The 19,564-nt window shown below is 35.1% G+C and overlaps 1 protein-coding gene across 4 annotated transcripts in view; it reads left to right on the top strand.

The window, feature by feature from the left end:
* LOC133223990 (peptidyl-glycine alpha-amidating monooxygenase-like) overlaps positions 1–19,564 on the top strand; it is a 113,670-nt gene that overhangs the window by 80,764 nt on the left and 13,342 nt on the right. For all 4 annotated transcript variants that reach the window (XM_061375209.1, XM_061375201.1, XM_061375218.1 and 1 more), the window contains exons 9-15: positions 2,521–2,569; positions 3,057–3,124; positions 4,637–4,717; positions 4,830–4,906; positions 5,194–5,297; positions 7,603–7,790; positions 8,470–8,541. In XM_061375209.1, the coding sequence (XP_061231193.1) occupies positions 2,521–2,569; positions 3,057–3,124; positions 4,637–4,717; positions 4,830–4,906; positions 5,194–5,297; positions 7,603–7,790; positions 8,470–8,541 (639 nt within the window). The remainder of the gene's footprint in view (positions 1–2,520; positions 2,570–3,056; positions 3,125–4,636; positions 4,718–4,829; positions 4,907–5,193; positions 5,298–7,602; positions 7,791–8,469; positions 8,542–19,564) is intronic.

Genomic DNA, 19,564 nt, shown 5'->3' with positions numbered 1-19,564 from the left:
GTAGTGCAAACTCTCTAACAGCATTAAACTGATAAAGCTGAATTCTGCATCACCTGTGTTATATGAATAGCCAAAAGTTTAGTAAAAAAATTCATTTCAAACAAGGAGCGTGGAGCGAAAAAGACTTCACAAAGACCCGTATTGAGATTGTAATTGAAGCTTCCTACAGTGAAGAGTAGAGGAGGAAGAATAGTATATACATATCTTGAGCATTTTTCTAAAACCATGGACGAAGAATTGAATTTCTTTCTCTTGAATGTTTTCCAACCATTTCCCTACTTTTGTCCTCATAGCTTAGTCCTTGAGGTGCTTTTCAGTTCATGACTTGGCCTTTTGGAATTAACATTTGTAGCTGTGACTGAAAACTAGTGCTTATTCTGGCATGGCGTAACTTCAGTTTTTCTTCCTGTCTTTAGCCAGTGATGACCATATCTTGGCTTTGTAATTTTTCCCTTATCTACTATAACTTAGTCTTTTATTTGGTCCTGTCACTTCTCTCTCTCCTTCAACCTTTTTCTTTATGTCTCTGCCACCTTTCTGCTTACTCACCATGTGATGAATGTGGGGTTTTTTGTTATTTTTCATTTTTAGCAAGTAACTTAAAAAAGTTCCAAAACCAAAGACATTTTAAGACTATTTTTATATCTGTTTTAAAGACTGTACTTTAAATTGGAGAATTTTTAGCTTTAATTTTATTTTAATTTTTCAGTGGCTACTATTTTTCTGTACATAGGTGTTTGCATAAAAATTATACATAGGTTTGTATGCTATTGTAATGAAAATATCTTCTACAATATATTGTTTATTTTTTTTTGTAAAACAGAAAATGTGGATGGTACAGCAGTACAGTGGCTCACTGACTAGTTTTGCATTTTTGTACTTATGTGCATAGTCTTAAAATATTTCTAGTATAATTACAAGTGAATTTGTTATTACTGTGCCATACCCATATATTCAGTCCTTTATGCAGAATATAGGTACCAAACTCTCTGAGTTTCAGGCAATCCCATTTGCGTTGAATGGATATGCTTCTGTTTCTGGATCACCATTTGAATTTTCAGCTACTTTTCTTCTGATTCATCACTGTTGGTTTCAAGAAATCTCATGAGGCATGCTTTCCAGACATTCAGTGCACCTGCAGTACTGGGTAGTCCACCCACCAGTGTAGAGTCAAAGAGCTACTGTTGTAATTTTTCTTTCACGTAGATAGTGAAGACTTTCCTTCTCGTTGTTATTTGTAAAAGTACGACTGTGATTTATTGATTCAAATTTTTAATACAGAAGGGTTTGTTGGGACACACAGAGCTGGAGAAACTTAAGAATTCTCAGATGCCATGATGTTCACTGTGAGAACCTAGTGAAACTGGGGTAGTGATTTTTTCACTTGCATAACATATGCAGTAATTTATACATTTTGTAAAACCAGTAGCTTTCTACTTAGTGAACATATTGGAGTTCTAGTGTTAGCACATTAACATTCTAGTGTTAATGGTGGTAAAACCCAAACTTAGTATTATCCTTTAATAATGAAATGTGGTGTGACTAAAATAGCTAATGTTTGAAAAACTAAACTGGTATTTTTTAACCTGGAAAGTCGCTGTTTTGTCCCACTCTAGTTATTATCCTTTCTTCTGTTCAAATGCAATGTTGTTTTCAGTTCTGAACCTAGCTGCTGATGGAAGAAAATCTCTCCCAAGTTATCACTTGTCATCAGACCCATGGCTACTGTGTTATCTTTCTTATCTGAAGCATATATTGTTAGAGGATATTTTTTCAGCATTTTCTGTTTACCTGCTTTGGTGTTAACAGCTGTCTTCTAACTAGAGCTGTTTTGGTATAAACATAAGAAAGGGAACTTCTTGGAAAAAAAAAAGAGGTTTGAACTTCCAGATCACCAACCAAAACAGAGTAACTTTCAAGTCTTTAGTTTATTTAAATTAAAATGTCAAACACATTACATAATGTTGGCACATTACATTAACAAATGAATTAACTTGTTTTACTCCTTCTGGGATGTCCAGTGTTAAACAGAGCTGCTCTGTACTGGTATCTCAAAATCACCTGGTGACTTTATTGCAAGTATTTCTGGCTGCATCGTTATTAATGGCTGAAACCATTACTTTTCCACAATTTTTTTTTTTTCTAGCTTTTCTCAAAATACAGATTTGTTTGAAGCAAACCAGCTTTTTCTGCTGTTGGAAAAATGATGTTGTTTCATCTCAGATGCTATTTCATACAGATCTACAGTACCTAATGCCAAAAAAGCAGTTAGGTTTTCATCCAGTTTTTTATCCACTAGTTTCTTTCTTTATTAGGATTTTGCTGCAAATGCAGCATTGTGTTCAGATTTGTGCAAGTTTGGGTGATGTTTTCATAGTATGAAAGTTCTACTGCAAACAATAAGATTAAAACTTATTTTGTCTTCTGGTATTCTTTATACGGAAGAATAATGTTACTAATATGTAATAATTTTGTATTAGTTCAGTTGTAAACGATTAAATTTTTTTGTGATTTGTACAGACAAACACAAGGACTGCTCTGGTGTAACTTTACATCTGACGCATCAGAAGTAAGTATTTCTAAAAATACTTAAATGTTACAATTTTTTTTCATTGGAACAGAAGGCATGGAAACCCCTCCTTTATATTCCTCTGAAAACATGTAAAATAAAAATAATACAGACATCACAATATTAAGAATTTTGAAGCTATGTGTCATTTGTTGGCAAAAATTTTTGTTTCTGCTAAGAAACTTGATGAAATAGTGCTATCAGCACTGAGTTCATCCAGTTTAAGAACTTCGTATTTAGAAATCTGGGACAGGAATTGTGTAGGTGGTCATGTTGTTTTTCATGTTTTATAGAAGATGCTTTAAAATTTATAGCTTGTATGAAAAAGAGTAAGGAAAGGGAAGTGCTGTGTTTAAGCTGCTTTCTCAATAGACCAGTTTCAGACATAATTTATTTAGAAATTAGTGGTGGTAAATGGTACTGCATATCGTGTCGCAGCATGTTTTGAAAAGGACTTGATTAGCACAGCTTGAGTTTTGAATTGCAGGCAGCCTTTGATTGCTGGAATGTATCTTATGATGTCTGTGAACACTGTAATACCGCCAGGCGAGAAAGGTGAGCTGTAATTCTACAAAGTGATTATGTAATTTTAGCATCTGGTTTATTTTTACTGCTTATTGCATAAGAAAATGTAGCAGAGACTCACTGAATTGTAAATGGACAAATTAAACATATGATGACAAAAATAGTTATAATTCTAAAATTGTATCATATTTCCTGACAGCTACATCAGCAAAAGTGATCAGTGTTGTAGAAGACAGTGTGCAGAACAATAATGATCTGTGCAATACTGACATTTCTAGAAATCTTATGAGTATTTTATTTTTGTCTTAATATTTTACAAAAAAAAAAGCAGTATTCATTTTCTCATTACCTCCATCCCACCAAAAAAAAAAAAGAAAAAAAAAAGGGAAAAAAACCCCACCGTACTATTTTTGGACTGTTATTCATAAGTATTTGCCAATCATGCTGTTTGTGGTTTACCAAGAGTTCAGTTTTAATAAATTGATTTCTACCAGTAAGGAACTGTTCTTTAAAGAATTTATTCATATGTCCTTATGTGGTTAAAAGGTCAAAATGCTGAAAAAACATTGTACAACAATGTTCCCAAACAAATCCTACTCAGTGGATTTTACCTGAAGCTCAGCTTGTATAGTCCTAATAGCATTTCTTCAAGCTAGCATGGAATGTTCTGTTTTAAGGAGTTTGAGCACTGACTCCATATTTGCCTATCCTACACTGGCATTCTAGATAAGATATGTGAGAACACCATTTTTTCCCATTTGCAGTTAGCTGCCTAAATAGGGTGAGGTGGTCAAATGCCCAGCTGACTTCAACTGTTGTGAATTCAGCCACTTGAATTCTTTTTCAGTTTGAATTGAATCTTAAACAGAATTTGCTTTTCAATATGAAAACATCAAAAGAAACCATCCTCCTTATCCCCCCTAAAAGATATTTGATCATTGCAGATATTTACTTTCTCAGTTGAAGGGGGGAGGGAAAGGGAAATAAGATTCTGTGCCTGCTCAATCAAATTTGCAGTTCTTCAGAAGATCGTGAAGTTTTTTATAAAAGGAAGAATGCAGCCAGTCTCTCTGGCTGCATTTATCTCAGCCAGCCTCAGAGAGGCATCAGCGGAAAATTTCTCTGTAGGCTCCTAACACTAGTATAGTTCTAAGTATAGCACTTCTCTGCCAAAGTCTGCATCTAACCCTAAATCTTTAAAACTGGGCCCAGAACCATAAGGTCTTACAATCAAGACTTCATTATAAATTGTATAATTTTAGAATGATACCAGTTTATTTTCATTTTCTCCAGAGTAGACTGTTGACCATAGCTATGTTTTAGTGTTCCTCTTTTAAGTGTTACATAGTCTGTAAGCAAGTGTATTACTTTGTTAGATAGCAGCAGCATATGCTGGAAAAAAATACTATTAAGTTGCAGTCCCATTTTTTATGTACATCATCACAGAAGGTCATTTTCAAGTGACTGAAGTACCTTAGTGTACCTTTTCTCTAATAATTAATGTGGGGTTTTTTCTTTGTTTATTGCTATCATATTTTACAGTGGTTGATGCAGACATTGCTTGCCATTACAAAAGGTTTCCAATGCACCTTTTTGCCTACAGAGTTCATACACACAGATTAGGTAAGAGTTTTATTGCAACATGAGAATATCAAATACTTAACAGAAAAATGCTGACATGACAGCATATTTTTCTTAGATGTCTCTTGTTCACATACATATTGATATGTTATAGGTAAAGTAGTGAGTGGATACAGAGTGAGAAATGGTCAATGGACATTGATTGGTAGACAGAGTCCACAACTACCACAGGTTGGTTGTATTTTTTAATTCTAACTATAAATTTTGATTATCTTTATTTAAAACCAGAAAGGTGAATTGACAGTCATGTACCCATAGATATACCTCATGGTGTTTCCAGTGGTACATATTGTGCCAGTAGAAAGTGAATGTTGCCCAGCATTATCATGGTTACATTACGATGCACAACCGTCCTGAAGTTACTTTTCAGATGTGTAGCAGTTATTCTTGTGTGTGGGTGTTGATGTAAATAATATGAGATGCTTGTACTGATTAGGGTGACTCATCCTCTCTTTCAGGCATTCTATCCAGTAGAACGTCCTGTGGAAGTTAGCTATGATGATACCCTAGCAGCTAGATGTGTTTTCAGTGGTGAAGGCAGAACTACAGAGACACACATAGGGTAAATTTTCTCTATTTGCTCCATGTCATTGGTTATGTTTAGAAATATACTTGTTTCATGTCTCCTTTCAGGATAATTCTAATTGTTAAATTCTGCCAGAATGTTCTATTTTGCTATCTAGTCTGCTAGACATTTAAATCTACACAACATTCATTGCCCTCACTTTGCTGAAGTGTTCAGAAGCTATGCTACCAAGCACCTTACTCAGATGTTGGGCTGATGTACACTTAAAGGAGTCATTAAGTCTAAAAAAGTTTTAGTAAGCTGAAGTTACTGACTATTTAAGGCAAAACAATAAAGTGTCACAATTTCTCCTCATTATTTCAGAAGAAAATTAATGGAAATTTATAAAATTCTGATAAATTTTGAGCCATCATAAAATCTGACTTTAAAAATGTGAAATAATATACGAGTTACCATTATTTCAATATAAAAATATACATGCTCTTATCAAAACAAAGCAAGCCATAAATGACTAATAATGATCAATAGGAAAACCTGAACTGTGTTTGTCAGTTGAAGATGACAGGCAGAGTTCTGTAAGATGAAGTTGACTTATATAACCATAAAAATAGATGCAATATTAAAAAAAAAAATTGTCTTAAGTGGCTCCAGTTCTTTGCACGAGAATTTGCTGCCTATATAGATGAATGAAGATACTCTGCAGAAGTCTCTCTGTTCTGGAAGTATGTGCTGCAGAACCCCAAGGGATTAGACATTTAACGCACTGAGCACCCCAGTATTGCATCTCAGTAGAGAGATTAAATTTGTTTATGAAATAGAGTTTCTCAGGAGTTCAGATACCTAATAGAAGGATTCTGAGTTTTCTGTGAATTTACTACAACTGTTGTTGATGGAGTTTGGTTTTTTTCTTTTTCTTTTTTTTTAACTATAAATACTTAAAAGGACGAACTTTGAATTTTTTTGACACAGTAACGTGTCAGGTGAATCAGAGTTCATGTGGGTTCCACATCCCCTTTTCTACTAGAGTTTTAAAGAGGAAGCAATTATAATAACAGATATTGGGAGGCCAACAGTGAAGTTAATGCTTTCTAACCAGAGCTTGCCCAGTCAGAGTCTAATTTTTCTGGTCTCCAAGGGATGCTAAATTTTCAATGCTTGGAAAAATACCAATTCCCCTTTGAAATAGTCTATTTTCCCATGTTCCCCGTATCTCCCCTCTGGCTGGTGTCATTAATGTTGCTATGGTGAATAAATGAATGCTGCAGGATGCTGCTGGAAAAGTCAGCACTGACGTCTTTTGCAAACAGCTAATAGGCCACCCCCGTAACTATGAATACAGGCTCAGTGGTTAATTGTGAAAGCTAATTAAAAAATGTGAATGTAAAGCCCTTATTTTGCAAACCTTTCTTTACAGCTCTAGCTTATTCCATTGTCAGAATTGTAGCTGTAAATAACATACATCAACCATGAGGCAGAGGTAAAAAGCAGGAACAGATCACAGTTGCAGAGAGGCCCTGTGTTGTCTGTGTCACAAAGTAATATTTTTCAGAAGAAAATTTTTCTCATGCCAGCTTTTTTGTCTATTGAAGACAGAATTTTGTAGCAGTAGAGAAGAGCCTCTCCTGTTCCAAGTGTGTGGACAACATTTATCAAAGAATGGAAGTTTTCCAGTGTTTAATCGTTTCTCTTGCATTCATGTCTTCCTTACAAAGCTTGTGATCAAGTTATTCTCAAGATTGCAGTGCTGTCTTCTCTTTAAGAGATATTTATGGTGTCCTAATATGTAATGAAATTTTCTGCTGCATTAGAACCAGAATGATTGGCCGACAAATGGATGCATTTGAACATGGGGGGGGGGGAAACTGTCATGAAAGATACCTGCTGAAATGAAACATAGATGTTATTTGCAACGATTTTAAATTACGTTTGCCCCAGATTGAGAGGAGATTGTATGAATGCTGGCATGATGGATGGTGCAGTTCTGTCATATTTCACCAGAACGTGTATATAGTAGATGATGCACTGGGTACTATGAGGATAATACTGGGGAAATGGAAAGAAGAGCAGATCAAATAGTTGATACAATTTTCTGTAGAATCAAACCCAAATTGTTAGGAATTTCTGAGATACTTGGGGAGTTTGTGTATTGTCTAGTGTAAGCTGAAAGAAATTCTCGATATTTGCTGCAATGAAGCTATTAGATGGTTTAGTGTGGGACTTCTACTAAATATGACATTGCCACTTTTTATTTAATACTCTGTTAAGCAAGTTAGATTAATTGAATAACAACTCTATCCAGCTCGTTTTTTCCTAACTACCACATCTTTTCTGTGTTATGTAGGGGAACAGCCAATGACGAAATGTGTAATTTTTACATTATGTACTATATGGAAGCGAAGCATGCAGTCTCATATATGACCTGCACACAGAATGCAAACCCTGAGTTGTTCAGAAATATACCACAGGAGGCAAATGTCCCTATTCAAATCATGTCTGATATGCTAAAGATGACACATGGACACCATGAAGGTGAAAAAAACTTATAAAACTTAAAAAAAAAATCCATTTTATTCAAATCGGTTTTTGCTCACTGTCGTGTTTGTCTATGTTGCTTTGATATACTAAATTTTCATTAAAAATGAGATACAATTCTGAATAAAATTGAAGTCATTGATTATATACCATCACGGGATTCTGCTCTTGTTTTTGTTGGAAGTCTTTGTCATAGTCTTTTGTGTTTCTTTCTATTGTCATCTTTCAATTTCCAACATATTTTTATAGTTACGTGAGCTGTGTACCCAAAAGATTGACCTCTTTTCTATGCCAAATATCGGTATTTTATATTAGCACTTTGTTAGTATTTGCTTTATCTTGTTTCCTACAAAATTGAGTCATAATATTTCCATAGTTTTCTGGATCCCCTGCTTTGTTATGGAAGGAATCAAATGTTTATATTGAACACCTGCAGGCATTTAATTTCTAGCAGTAGTATTACTCAGAAGTAATCTGACTGGTGTGTCCGTGTAGCAAAATATAAATCTTAATTTTTCATTCCAGTTGTTTCACTGCTGCATTGTCTGGTACAACTACTGTAGATAGATAAAAATATCAAACGTTCATTTCAGAAGGGCTTTTCTTTCCCAGTCAGAAGATACTAAATTCCAGTCACACACAGAGTTTAACATCATATCCTAAATCTATTTTTCAGAAACCAAGGACAGTGATAAAAGTTCCTTGCTGAAGCAAGTGGAAAAAGAAGAGGAAGAGATTTTGGAGCAGAGTATGTACTTGTTTATTTCTCTGTCAAGTACAGGACACACTAATGTAAAGTACTGATAAATTATATCCTGCTTGTTAGTAAGTTATGAAGGTTTTATTGTTTATCTTTAATTGATGCAACATGCAATGTTCTGTACAGCTAATAGGATTGAATGCTATATAAGAAATAATTAAAAAAAACAGTCTACCATTGATCTCTAGCTGTGTAGATAAAATTCTTCAGAGCATTTTTATCTCATTAGGTTTTCCTGTTCCTGGTTTAATTTGCTAAAGAAGGTTGTGGTTTATCTCTAAGTGCAATCCTAAAGGATGGACACGAAGTAGTCCTATAGTATGTAACTGCTCTAGATTCTGTATGTGACTGTCTGCTATTAGTTCTTCCCCTATTTCTCATTTTGTATTACAATGTATGTATTGGGGAATAGTATGTTTTTACAGTTCAATATTGGTCGTATATGCGCTGGATCAAGTTCAGCTAATGTTTAATACTGAGTTATTTTTAACTACATTTGTGTATATGTGCATATGCACATAACTTGTGCCAAAATGTGTGTAGTACTTAGTTGCAGGACAAAAACCCATGACTGTTATAAAGGTTCTAGAAATATGCTGAATGTTGTATAGGTTTGGGAGATATGTTAAAATAAGACTGTACTTTTGTTTTTGTGGGTCATATGCCATTTGATAAATATTTGTTTAGTATCAAGATTTTTCTTGATGTAAATGAGAAGACCATGTTGAGGATCAGACGTGGTTCAGACATTTAATTTATTAAAAATAAATTAAATGCAGATTTCCTTTAGGCTTTGATGAGGCAAAAGATTAGGACAGTGTTTGGAGTTTTTGATAACATCTTCCGTAAGGGTTAAATTTTCTATATGCCATATTGCAAAGTTAACTCAAATAATTAAGTTACAGTTAGATAAAAACCAGCTTCTGGGTCTAGTGTGAGGCATCCCTGCCCACGACAGGAAGTTGGAACTGGATGTATCTTAAAGTCCTTTCCAACACACACCATTCTGTGATTCTGTGATTAACAGTGTCTTGACTGAAAGTACTTTAAACTACTGGAGATAGTATTTACACTTCCATATCTGAAACTTAACCCTAGTCAATTCAAGGTGGATTTTTAAAGAAAGAAATACAACTATATTTTTTTAAGCCTGTTCCAGAACAGAATAAGCTAGCTGCTTGTAAATGAAGATCAAGATTTATGCTGAAAAGCTGCCCCACCTTTGTTACTAATAAGTGCATTAGGGTTTGGTTGATGAACTTGTGATCTGTGAGTCTTACTGAATTTGTTAATGTTTGAAAAAAAATGTTGAAACAAGGTCCTATTTTTAAAAACTTCTTTATTTGTCTTTGAAATGTATTTCAAAGCCACATTTCTACAATGCAGTCTTGTTTGTTGAGACCACTGTTTAGTATACAACCTCATCTAATCTGTTTTCATGGAAACACACTGCATTGTTTTGTCCATTTGAAATAACTTGGGTTCATAATGTGAGATATTAAAACATAGTAGTTTCTTTGAGAGAGTTTTAGTCCATATTTATGTGTTAGTTTAAGATAAACTCTCCCATCAGTGACAGGAGCCTAGCTTCAATTTTACATTGATAAAGCTCTAACTTCAGTTGAATTACACATGTGTAAGCAAAAGAAGCAAATTGAAAAATTAGATCAGGTTTGGTTTTATTTTTGTCTCCAAAAGGGAAAGGTTAGTGGCTGTTGTAGGTGGGTTTTGATCCTACAAGTGCATGAGTACCTGGTAGGATACACTGGGAATACCAAGAGCTGAAAGTGGTTTGGTAAAATGTGCCTATGAAAATTACACACAAATTGGAGTTTGGTTTTGTGGAGCAAAGTGCTTTCTGTAATTGTGTTGTCAGTTTGTCCATCTCCTCAAGTAATGTTAGTGAGATAGCCAATATCAAGCAAATTTGAACAAGGTCTCAAGGACAGGAAGGCTCTGAAGTTTGGAGGGAGTTGCACAGAAGCAAATGCATACTTTCACTGAGGTAAAGCTTAAAATATAAATTTTTCCCTTTATATCCTGGCATGACATACTCTGTATGATAAGCTTATCTACGAAACACAGATCCACCAAAACTCAGGGGTTTTATTAGTTCCATTGCTGCTGAGCTGTTGGTCAGTAAATTCAGACTTTGATTTGCTCTGAAGATAATGCTTCAACAATTTTTCTGTAATTCTGTCTTTTATCTTGCATGTTTTTTCTTTGATGACGCACTATGTTGTAGCAACTTAATTTGTCCTTGTTTCAGGTAACTGAAGTAAACACTGTCATTTCACTAATACTGAAATACTTGTTAATTTATTCTGTTAGCTGGACATCCTTACAAATCTAGGAGGTAGAGGCATGGTCAGAGACAGATTCTGATGTGAATAGTATTAAATCTATTTGCCTCAAAAAAGGAGAACAAAAAAACCCACCATGTGAAAGAACCTGCCTGCTAATAATGTGTCTATCACATGGTTGTCTGGGCATAGGGTACTTCCTGTTACACACAGGCAATTTCATTATACTGGCACCTGCAGGTGTTATCATTGCTTTTATGTTAAATTTTCAGTTTCATCATCTTCACTTATCAGAGGCACATTAATAAACAATGTAAATATATCAAAATAAGTAGTAACCATCACAAAGTGAACCACCATGAAGAAGGAGCTAAATCTCTGTAGTGTTAAAATTGAGCTTACCTAAATGAAACTGACCTCGTTATTCCTCTGTTTCTGAAACAGAGTCACTGTTTGGTGAAGATAAACTGTTCATGGGAAGTTAATTATTGTAGGAAATGCAATTGATTTAGACATTTGTGCATATTAGAGAGTTTCCTGTTCCTGCTGAAGCACAAAGACCCTAGCAAAACAAATACAATTTATGTTTGATTTTATTGTTCATTGATAGAAACCTGATTAAATTGTATTCAATAGATACAGTAGCGAAAAAATAGCATCTCTTCATAGCACTCACCATGTCTGCTAGATGTCTCGTCTTTACCTCTGGAAAAAAGGCCTAAATATGTTTCTTTCTGTTTGTTCAACACTTTCCTGGCTATAGTCTGTGGCATAACGTAATACATTTAAGATCTGTTTTGTTATGCAAACAGAGAAGCAGTCTTTACTATTGAGAAAATCAGCTGCTGGTATACCTGGAAGATGTATAAATGCTATAGGCAGGGGTGGTTTCTTAGCAAACAAGGACTATACAGGTGACGGTTAATCACATGGGCAATATTTGTTAAAAAAAACAAAAAAACAAACAAAAACCAAGGCTAGCTTGGAACTGAAAATTCACTTGCAGCGTATAAACTATAAATCAAAGATTAGATTTGATTTTTTGTTTTAGAAAGTCATGTGTGTACACATGTATTTACACATGGGAAAGAGATGGGATTTTTGTCTTCTGGTATTAACGTTTACTGTGGCACTTTTGCTTGTGTCTGGTTTAGGGAAGCTGGTAGTGAAAAAATAACATACATTTTTGCCTCTGATGTTAGAATCTGAAATTAAAATCTAAACTGTGATTCTTTTGCTTTCAGTATTAGCCAGTTAACCAGCCAGTATAGGGTTTTTTTTCCCTTTCATCCCCCATTATTTCATGATTACGAGTTCCAGGAAACTGAATAGTGAAGTGCAATACAAGTGAACTTAAGATCTCTTTTTTTGAATGTTCCAGCTAGACTCACCCCATTCAGCCTCTTGTATTTAAGATAATATTACATCTTAAGTCCAGCATTCAGGAGTTAGCTTTTATAAAGTTGGGCTTTAAGTCTGCAATATAGAATTGCTGTCCTAGTGGTGAGATTATGTTGAATAGAAAAACACCTCCCTGGGCTTCTGACTTGTTCTAGGGAGTCAAATCTGTGTAGGGAGTGAAATAGAAAAGAATATGACTTAATGGTCTAAGGCAATTTGATGCTCTCTGTTTAAAGTGTTTTACTCTAGACTCTTAGCAGTGTGGCTGAATGGTTCTTGGTAGCTACGTACCTTTGAGAAGTCTTATTTCCTGATCTGTTTGCCTAGGCTTTGAGGATGGACAAAACAACTGGAAGTAAGTCTTGCATATACGCAGCTCCTGCTGAAATAGACTGGAAATGTGGCTTTAATTTAAGATGTGAAATATAATGCTAAGTACCGAATAAAACCACATTTTGAGGCATTTCTAGGTGAATACCCAAAATGAGTAGATGCTAAATGACCATTCTGACTGTAATCTTTAGCAAAGTAGCAGTAATTATGGACCTTAATTTCATTGTACAGTCTGTAATAATGAAGCTAATTTAGTGTAAGTAAGTGTTTTATAAACAGAGATGGTAGAATTGAAATGTTAAGAGATGTCTTTCTGTTTAGTTAAAACATTTTTTCAGGAGTGTTTGAAGGGGGTTTATTTGAATGGGGTTAAATATTAATATATAGTGATGGCCCATTGATTGTGGGAAGAGATTTCTTTGTAAGGAAAATTAACATCATAATCCGTATAAAATGGAGGCTGAATTAGGGTTATACATCATTCTGCCATTTATTAAACTTGGATGCTTAACCTTTTAATTATTTTCAGTTGTTGTATGCTGTATTTGTGCATGAGTGCACACAAATACCCACAGAAATATTTTGCACAACATATTTGCTACACTACTGGAAATATTTTGCTAGGCTGTAACTGAGTCTGTGAGTTGAGAAACTGAAATGACTTTGTTTCATATTTTGCTGTTGTGCATTCCTGTGAAAAACTCATTACAATAAAAGTGTACTGAACAAGGCTTTTTGTGGCTGGGGTAGAAATTCTTGATAATTTAACTCAAAGGAGGAGGTATACCTTGTTCTCTTTCGGCCTCATCTCTCTTTTATTTCCTCCTTAAAAAATGAAAAAGAGGGGGAGACATGAAGGAAGGCCTACAAGGCCTGCTATTTCTTACAGAATAGGTGTTGAAGAGAAAAGGAGAATCAGAATGCAGACAGATCCTTGCTTTTTCAGCTTAAGAAATTTATTTCTGCCGCAGTATTACATAGGAAATTCATGGCAGCAGTGTCAAATAATAGGACTTAATGTGTTTTTGCACAAATTTCTAAAATAAATTCTCATAATTTTCCTTTTCTAGTTTGTCTGTAAAGAGAGAAGTTCACTTTGGTAAGTGGTTAAAATTTCTCAGGTTGATAGAGAAAGGATGTGGAGTGCCTAGAATGAGATGTTAGAAATATATTTAGATTAAGGCCAGACATGAGAGAATCCTCAGATGTTTTCACGATCAGGTTGCATGTTTGGTGCTGAAAGATTATATAAAGCCCCTTGAATACAGTACAAAAGTAGCAGAAAATTGACTGAATTAAACCTTGGGGGGAAAAATGCTACTGAAAGGTATTAAGAGCAATATTTACAGTTGAAGAAGTATAATTAGGAAACTTCAAAATTGCAAATTGTTTGCTTCTTGTTTCAACACTAAAGATCCTGCTCAAAGCTGTAAATAAAAGATGAGCCTTCGATGTGGTTAGAATAAGGATATTCATAATCTTACAAACACATCTTTAGCACAGTAAAGAAATGAGCATCAGGACTAAGCAAAAAAATTGCAAATGGAGATGCTTAGATTGCATCCCTGAGCAGAAGAACACTACTGAGAAGCTTGGAAGGAAGCTATTTTAAATTGAGTGTTTCAGACTTCACTGTTTGAAACCTGGTTTAGGATCTTTGGCTCTTAAAACTATGGAGGTATTTTAGCTTACTGTTTATCAATGAGCAACTGCAAAAGCTGCTTGTAATATCATTTACATGTCCAAAGAAATGGAAATTAGTGCAGGAGGAGTTCAGAAAAATTATGAAATCATAGCAGAAATATAAAATACACCAAATACTAGTTTACTATTATTATTATCATTAGCAAAATATTTTCCCTTTTTATAAATTTTATGGGTTTTTAAAAAAAAAAACCAACCCTAAAGCATGATGTTGCTTAAAAGAAATAAATTGAAAATAGCAGAACTACTCTTTAAAAAACATAGTCTGATATATGTTGGTTTCTGAGAAGAAGCGTATTTACAAGTATGTGCTGCATCAAATAGAAATTTGAGGTGGAACTAGTGTACTGTGTGCTTGAATTACAAATGTGTTTAATATATCTAAATAAGTACAGCAAAGCCCTATGTAGTAAACCCATCGTGTTCATTGCTAGTCATTTAGCATAGCTGATAAATATATTTTATTGTAACAAAATGATTGGTGCTTGTCAGGAGCTTATTGCTGCTCAGGAAAGAAAGGAAAGAGGAGGGCAATGAGGAAACTGCAGCCAGCTTGGTTTTGAGCCTCAGGTTCTGATTTGCTGATGAAGAACACACATCTGTAACAAAATGTAACCCTCAGTGAAGATTCTTTTATCATATTTCATACTTTATCTTTAGTGCTCCCTTTCGCAGTTGTAAACTAGTGATTTTATAAACTATGCTTGACCTCTTAAAACATTTGTACATTAAAACATTTGTACATTAAAACATTTTGGCAGTTGAAGGAAAAGAAAGAATGAATGAATTAAAACCAAAGAAAGTGCATTTGGATACCAATAGTAGGAAAAGCTCCTTTTAGGACATGCAGCCATGGAAGGAAACAGAAAATTATTTTATTTTTTAACCTTTTCTTCCATCTTTTTTCTTTTTATCTCTATAAGCTGCTTAGAAATGCCTTGAGAACAGATAAAGTTCTTGTTCTTCAAACATGTCAGCTTGGTTATGGTATAAGTGCACATCACTCAGGGCACAGTGATGGTGACCAAGAATTTCGAGAGCAGCTTAACTGTTTTCATTTCTTCATATCTATGCCTCCTTCCCCCAACCCCTGCAATCGCTTTAAAGAGAAGACAGTTTTACTTAACCTATTTTGGTTCTCAGGAATCTTTCCAATGCTTTCATCAAAGCAGCAGGTTAAATCAGTATGGTAGGACTTTAATGACTACAAACTATTTTGAAAGTTATTTTGGTTTATTATATCGAACTGTGTCCAATATAATTTCAAATAAATAGACATTAGATTTTGTTCACTTTCTTTCTATGCCTTTCTCCCATACTTTTCTACCAGCAATGTTACCTTATGTATGCCTGTTAGAATGAGCTTAGTAGCTTCATCTAGGAGCCAAAGAAGGCAAAGAAAATTAAACTATTGATTTTGATATATGTTTACTTTGAAGGCATTTGTTCTTGATGACACAGTCTTGAAGGTAATATTTGCAGCCAAATTTACATATTTTCATCAGGAAATAGTTCTTCAGCTAAAATACAGTTCTGCGATATGACTCTTAACATATTACACAGTCATCACCCTAGAGTTAAGATGAGGTAAAATCATAGTTGGAGACTACATTATTTGGACCCTGATTCTAGAACTTCTGAAAAGTCAAAGCACTGACTGTTTTTGCCATATGAACACAGGAGTAGGCCAGAAGCACATCCTGGTAAGGCAAAAACGTGCAGTCTCAGAGTACACTTAGTTCAGAGATAATTAGGTAACCAGAAGTCAAATGTGAAAATCTGTCTCCTGCTACAATCACAGCAGGACTGAGATGCAGATTTGGAATGACCAGCATACTGGCTCCATGTCAGATCAAACATGCTCAAGAAGAGACTTTCAATACAAGCATTCACACCTGTGAAACACACAGATGAACTTAGCGGTACCAGTCTCCTGTCAACACAGAGGACTCCTTGCTAGAGTTTTGTTCTTAACCCATCAGTTTTGGTTATTTCCTGGTAAAGATATCTTTTGTTAGTAGGTTGCAGCAGCAGCTTCATGCTTCAAATCCTGTTCAGTCTGATTCCTAACAAAAGTCTGAAATACCAGACTGGGGAGCATGTCTGAACTGCCGCAGTGAAATTGTACAGTCATTATGACACAACTACATCTTCGGGAGATGACAGTTCCCAGACACCACAGTGTTCTTGCTTCTTTTTCTGAAATGCATAAAATGAGTTTTCATGTATGTACCATAACAGCTACACGTTCAAGCTCTTTGCACAGGCTCACTTGTGGCTGAACTTCTCATCTGTCTGATACCTTGATCCTGCAGCACCATGGCTAGATAACTTCATCCAGGCTGGAAGCTGGTACTTCCACCAACATGGTGGAGTGCTGGGTAAGGACCATGGACAGCGACTGCTTGCTGCAGGTGGGGGAAATGGTGTTTGACGCTGGGAAAAAAGGATTGGATTTGGACATTGATAGTTCAACATCAAAGGGATCCAACCCAGAACCTGGCAGTCAAAATACTACACTGTTTTACTAACCTTAAATTAATCGGTGTTTGATTGAGATCGGGTGAGATTCAACTCATGGGTTGCAGTGAAAGTTGCCAATGTTTTTATCGTTTGTATGACTGTTTTCCAAAACACTGCTCTGTAAAAGAATTTTCCTAGTGTAGAACCACCATAAGTAATCATGTTTAAACTTACTGGAATATGCTTGTTCATTGTTTCAGTCTGGAGATACTGGTCTTGACTGCTGTCACTTCCTCTATATAACTATAATATAACTAAATACCTATAACTGTAGGTCTTTGTAGCCAGTCATCTCTTACCATATTACATAGAGGGAAGTGCCCTGATGACTTACAAATAAGAAGTGCATGTAAGTATCTTCTCTGAAACTAACCTAATCAGTCAGCTTCCCTAAGACTGCACTGCTAGACTTCACTTGTTTCAGTAAGAGAAAGTTGTTCATTCACCCGTGTCTTCCTCTAATCATACCTAGGCATTCGAAAGGCCAGCCTGTCTCATCTAAAACAGAACCAAACATGGTGCATCTTGCCGGTATTCCTTTCCCGCTGAGTATCTTGAGACAAGCAACATCCTTCAACTGTTCCATCTAGTACAAGACAGCTGTAAAATGGCAACATGAGATCATGCTATAATCTTTGCTGGATATTGGTTTGTAGAGAGCAACTGTTAATCTGAAACAGTAGGAGTCTAGTTTTTGCTAGTTATGTGTAGTGAATTCTGAACTATTTTAAAAAATATACTGCTTACAAATCTATTGGAATCTGCCTAGGGATCACAAACAAAGCTGAAAATTGTTGTTCCTAGGTAATATGAAACTTTCATTCACTGTGTCGAGTTTGGGGAGCAGTTGCATACATTGAGTAATCAGGAAAATTCAGTTCTTCCCTTTGAAGAAATGCACACATTTTTTCTGCTTTTTCAATACACTGAATTGTATCAAGATACCAAGAAACTGACAGAAGACTTCAGCCTACTGTTTGTGTGAAGCATATGGAGATGCTGGGCAGATACGTAGTCTTCATGGATATCTTTGAGCTTAAGGTGTAGAGATTTCACATTCATTTTCACAAACACATTTACTTAAAATAAAGATCAAAATTTCAGAGCAGCAACACTTTAGACCACTTTCACTCTCTGAGGCACACCACTTTTCATACTTTCAGTTCCTAAATATTCTTAACTGTTGTGGTTACAACACCCCTGCCTAATAAAAGCAGAAATAGGACAAACTGAACCTGGAAAATGTGTCATCTACAGCCATTGACAGTGATATACTCAAACCACTTCACTTTTTGAAAGTTCCTCATTTATCTTATTATCATAGGCTTAGTACTAGGAGAAAACCAAAACTGGTCAGCCTCCTTGGAGTGGAGTACCTGATTATATCTTCTGTAAGAGTCACTGGATTTTTCTATGAAAACACCTTGTCCTAAAAACTTCCCAGGGCTTATGCTGTTCTTAAGTTGGATACTCCTGCTCTCTTTTCTTCTTCTCGTCCACTAAGTTCTGTCTCATAGCAGTTTCTTGTATAGTAAGAGAAGCTGCATTCAGACAGGTAAAATGAGCCACTACTTTTTTTTGTTTGTTTGTTTAAATCAATGAGCGATATCTGTTGTAAGAGAGTGAGTTAATTATTCATGGCAACCATTGCACAACAGAGGTAGTATGCAATGTTTTTGGCTGAAGGAGGAAGCAATTTGTTGTTGTTCAAATAGAACAAGCATATGAGTTGTGAGTTAGGGATCTGAAACCTTTCTGTAAACTGCAGCTTTTCTTTTTGTGACCAAGAATTACAAGAAGATTGATCAGGCTGTTGGTACAGGCTTAGGAAAGAGTAAACTGGGCAAAGATCACTGAACTTGCTTTAAAAAAGTTTGCAGTTTAAAATATCACCAAGCTTGCTGGTTTAGGGAGATTTTTCACAGTTACATTAGGCAGAACACTGCTTTTGTCGTTCAGACCTCTCTCGTTGCATGTAGAGGAGCTGGCAAGTTTGGCTCATCTGCAGGTCTGCAGCAGTGGATACCACCAAAACATTTGTACATATAAACTTTGTTGAATTTTTAAAATGCTGCAAAAGTATAGTTAAGGCCCGAGGAGAGTATGTTAATGCTGAATGTTTCCTGAGTAGAGGAAATTATAGCTATGTTTCTGCGTCAGCACCAATTCTTGGATGTTTTAGGTAGAGACTATTGAACCTGATTAATCTAATTATAATCCTTTCTCAGAATAAATATGGTTTGTACAAAGCTTCTATCATACTTTTTTGATATTTGGATTTGATCTGAACAGGTAGTTGGAGTACTTGAATTACGGGATTATGAAGCATTCTAGCTTCACAACTGTATTTGAAGCAAATAATTCATATTTGTTATATAGCTTAACATTTCTCTCTCTTACCTAATTTGCCTTGTTCATTTCATTGAAATTGGCTCTATTACTTCAGTAATTATTTTCTGACAGAAGATTTCATCTGGGATATTCAATTTTCAAGGGCAAGGAATGGAATCCAACTCAAAATCATTGAATTAGGGATGTTTATAAACATGTCAGATTCTCTTAGGGTCATTTCCAAAAGACTTAATTTCCTCTGTCCCACGCTGCAAGTGGTGGATCTGATTCTGGCTAGGTTACTTTGGTGAAAGAATTACTAGTTATTGTTTTGCTTTTCTAAGAAATATTTTATATAGCCTGTCATAAAATAATGCAAACTTTTCATTATGAGTGATTTGTACTTAAGAACACCT

This window comes from Neopsephotus bourkii, unplaced genomic scaffold (assembly GCF_033783945.1).
Source record: "Neopsephotus bourkii isolate Nb327-2 ecotype Australia unplaced genomic scaffold, CSIRO-AGI_Nbou_v1 NB_187, whole genome shotgun sequence".
In the NCBI taxonomy this organism is placed as follows: Eukaryota; Metazoa; Chordata; class Aves; order Psittaciformes; family Psittacidae; genus Neopsephotus; species Neopsephotus bourkii.
The sequence above is the reverse complement of the archived record's forward strand: the minus strand, read 5'-3'. Positions and strand labels throughout refer to the sequence as shown.